Raw genomic sequence first — 2,875 nt, 5'->3', positions numbered from 1 at the left:
CTGGATCTCGTCGCAGGCGACGTCGATCCCATAATAATGGAACCCGCGGCGCCCGCCTTCATCGCCAGCCGCGCGGCGCCGCTTCGCGCCCAGGCTCGCCGCATCCGCCGCAGCCGGCGGCGGCGGCCCCCGCTCCGCCCCCTTCCTCTTGGCCTTGCCCCCGCCGCTCGTCTTCTTGTTAGTTTTGCCGCCGCCCCCGCCGCCGCTGCTTGTCTGTTGCTGATCGCCCAGCTCTTCTCGTTCCTCCTCAGCCGCCGCGAGGCGCGCCAAGACGGGCGGCAGCCAGGACTGGGCGCCGCAGTAGGCGTGGACCACCTGGGCGGCAGCGAGCGAGAGGGGGGCCGGGGCGAGAACATGCGCAACTGCACGCATGCGGAGTCGACGCGTTACAGTGGCACGGAGCAGCAAGTATGATGTCTGGTAATTGAAGGGGGGCCTTGAATGCGTGCTGAGCGCAATGTGTGCGTTGAATCTGCCTGCGGATGAGGGGCAGGTCTGCGCGCTCGGCCCCTGGGAGAACCTCGGTGCAAGGTGACCCGCCTCTCCCACACGCGCGTGCGCGCCGGCGCCCCGCGCGCCCGTCCGCGCACCGTCCGCACGCCCAGCCGCTCGAGCGCCTCGCCCACGCGCCGCTGCAGCGGCGCCGACGCAGCGTGATACCCCAATATCCCGGCTGCGCCCTCGGCCCCAGCCCCGCCGCCGCTGGGGGCGCGGCTCGAGGAGCTGCTGGCGGCCCGCGCCGCCGCCTGCACCCTGCGGGCCTTGGCGTCCTCGGCCTGCCAGAAGGCGGCGTGGAAGATCGCCTCGTCGGGTCCGAGGTAATACCTGCGCGATCCCGAGGCGCGGCAGGGGCGTGGAGGTGGGGGCTGCGCTGTGGGGCCACGGACCGGCGCGGCTGCAATGAGTGGGCCGTCACGTGACGTTGCTCGGCAGGGTGGCCCCTCTTGCATTTGAGGCTGGCAGGGATGTTTGAGTCGAGGTTTGGCGATCAGGCCGCCAGCACGCAGGCTGGCACGCACAGCTGTGGGTGCGCCCATACAAGCTGGGGGGTGTACAGGACCGTGGCCTGCTGTTGCAGCAGCACAGTCCCGCGGCGCAGTCCGGCGCAGTCCGCCCCGCTGCGCGCAATACGCGTCGCGGCGCGCCTGTTCTGGGGGTTGTACAGGACCGTGGCCTGCTGGGCCTGCATCTCAATCACAGCCAGCTGGGATACCTGCGGGGGGGGGGGTGGTCGCCAGGCAGCCAGCACGGGTGCGTAGTGTAGCGGGGCCACCAAGGCGTTGCAGTGATAACAATTATCTGTTTCTGCCCTTGGAGTGAACGGCTGCCTCAGCCCACGTCTCATGCAACCGCGCGGTGCTCCGTGCCCGGCATGCGCTCGCGAGCTGGCAAACACATGCAGGGTCGCATGTCCACCCTGAAGCAGCGGCAGCACTAGAAGCGAAACAGAACACAGCCCGTGAGGGCCCGCCCCAACGGGTGTGTTGCGCCGCACCTGGCGGCCCTTGTCCCCGGCCATCAGGACGGCCACCCGCTCCAGCGCCTTCATGTGGGCCGTCATCGCCGCGATCAGCGGCGGCTGCAGCTTGGCGCCGCCGGCCGGCAGGCCGACCACCAGCGTCGTGGCGTTAGCCATGAGGGCGTCCACCTCAGCGTTGGACAGGCCGCTGAGCGCCTGCTTGCGGCCGGGGCGCGCCTGCGGCGGCGGCTGCTGCTGCTGCTGCTGCTGCTGCTGCTGCTGCTGCTGCTGCTGCTGCTGCTGCTGCTGCTGCTGCTGCTCGCCCTCGTCGCCGGCGGCGGCAGCGGGGCCGCGCGGCGGGGCGGCGGCGGCTGCCATGGCCGGCTCTGCGCCGTTGGCCGGGGGCTTCTTCTTTCCTTTCCCTTTGCTGCCGCGCTTCTTGTCGCCGCCGCTGGGTTTGGGATTTGGGTCGTCTGCAAACTCGTCAGGCGCATGCATGCAGTGGAACGCCCACGCGGGGCGAGCCGCCTGCAGCGCCGCCTTTTGCACCCTCAGCGGCCCGCAGTGGCGGCTGAGGCACAGCACCGGGCGGTTGCCGGCCAGATCCAGGGCGGCGTGCCGCCAGAGCTCCCAGTCGCACTGCAGGGCGACGACCAGTCCGGGCGCCGCAGCAAGGCGCGCTGCGAGGGAGACCTGCAGCGGCCAGTTGACAAAGTCGCGGTCGACGCGCAGGTTGCTGACCGGCAGGCCGGTGGCGTCGTAAGACGTGTCAGAAGCAATTGCTCGTGCACAAAATGCCGTCAGAAGGGTGAGGACTGCGGCGGATCCACGGGCCATGGCGCGTTTTTTTGGCGCGGGCTGCGGGATAGCTGGGTAAGATTGTGGCATTGATGTCATGGGTATTAATGTGTTATTGATAAAATGAAGCATCTGGAGCGACGTAAGTGTGCACGGATCATTGAATTGTGATGAGGACTCTGACAGGGCGCCCACAGCCCGGGTGACACCATGTGCCAGCCCTCGAGCATGTATACATCAACAACGCTGAAGTCTCAGCAATCATCAGCGGTGCTATCACGATACCTAACCACAGCAACGACAACGAGTGAGTTGTTTCGGGAATCCCGTGCACCGTTCGCAAGCACCGACACAGCGCGCACTCTCACCAGGTACAGATATTGACATCATCATTTGCGCCAGCGCATAGCTGCGGCCGCTGTGAGCGCTCGCGAGCTGGCGCCCCGCTGCACTCCGTTTTGCGCCTGCTCCCCTGACCGCGCCATGGTTCGTTGCACGCCGCATCACCGCCAGCCTTACAACGCCATTGTGCGGCGCCTGTGCGCTGAAGGTGATAATGGCGGCCTCCACGTTCCTCCTAATGCCTGCGCCCGCTCGACACCTCGGGCACCCGAGGCC

At 68.1% G+C, this 2,875-nt stretch overlaps 1 protein-coding gene across 1 annotated transcript; it reads right to left on the bottom strand.

Annotated features, from left to right (window-relative positions):
- Positions 1 to 988: 988 nt before the first annotated feature.
- MNEG_13030 (hypothetical protein) lies at positions 989 to 2,296 on the bottom strand (the record flags this gene model as incomplete). The annotated part of the gene is made up of 2 exons (XM_014038498.1): positions 989 to 1,213; positions 1,496 to 2,296. The coding sequence occupies 2 exons, from the start codon at positions 2,294 to 2,296 to the stop codon at positions 989 to 991; spliced, it is 1,026 nt and encodes a 341-aa protein (XP_013893952.1).
- Positions 2,297 to 2,875: the final 579 nt, after the last annotated feature.

The sequence above is a fragment of the Monoraphidium neglectum genome, assembly GCF_000611645.1.
Source record: "Monoraphidium neglectum strain SAG 48.87 unplaced genomic scaffold scaffold03582, whole genome shotgun sequence".
Classification (NCBI taxonomy): domain Eukaryota; kingdom Viridiplantae; phylum Chlorophyta; class Chlorophyceae; order Sphaeropleales; family Selenastraceae; genus Monoraphidium; species Monoraphidium neglectum.
The sequence above is the reverse complement of the archived record's forward strand: the minus strand, read 5'-3'. Positions and strand labels throughout refer to the sequence as shown.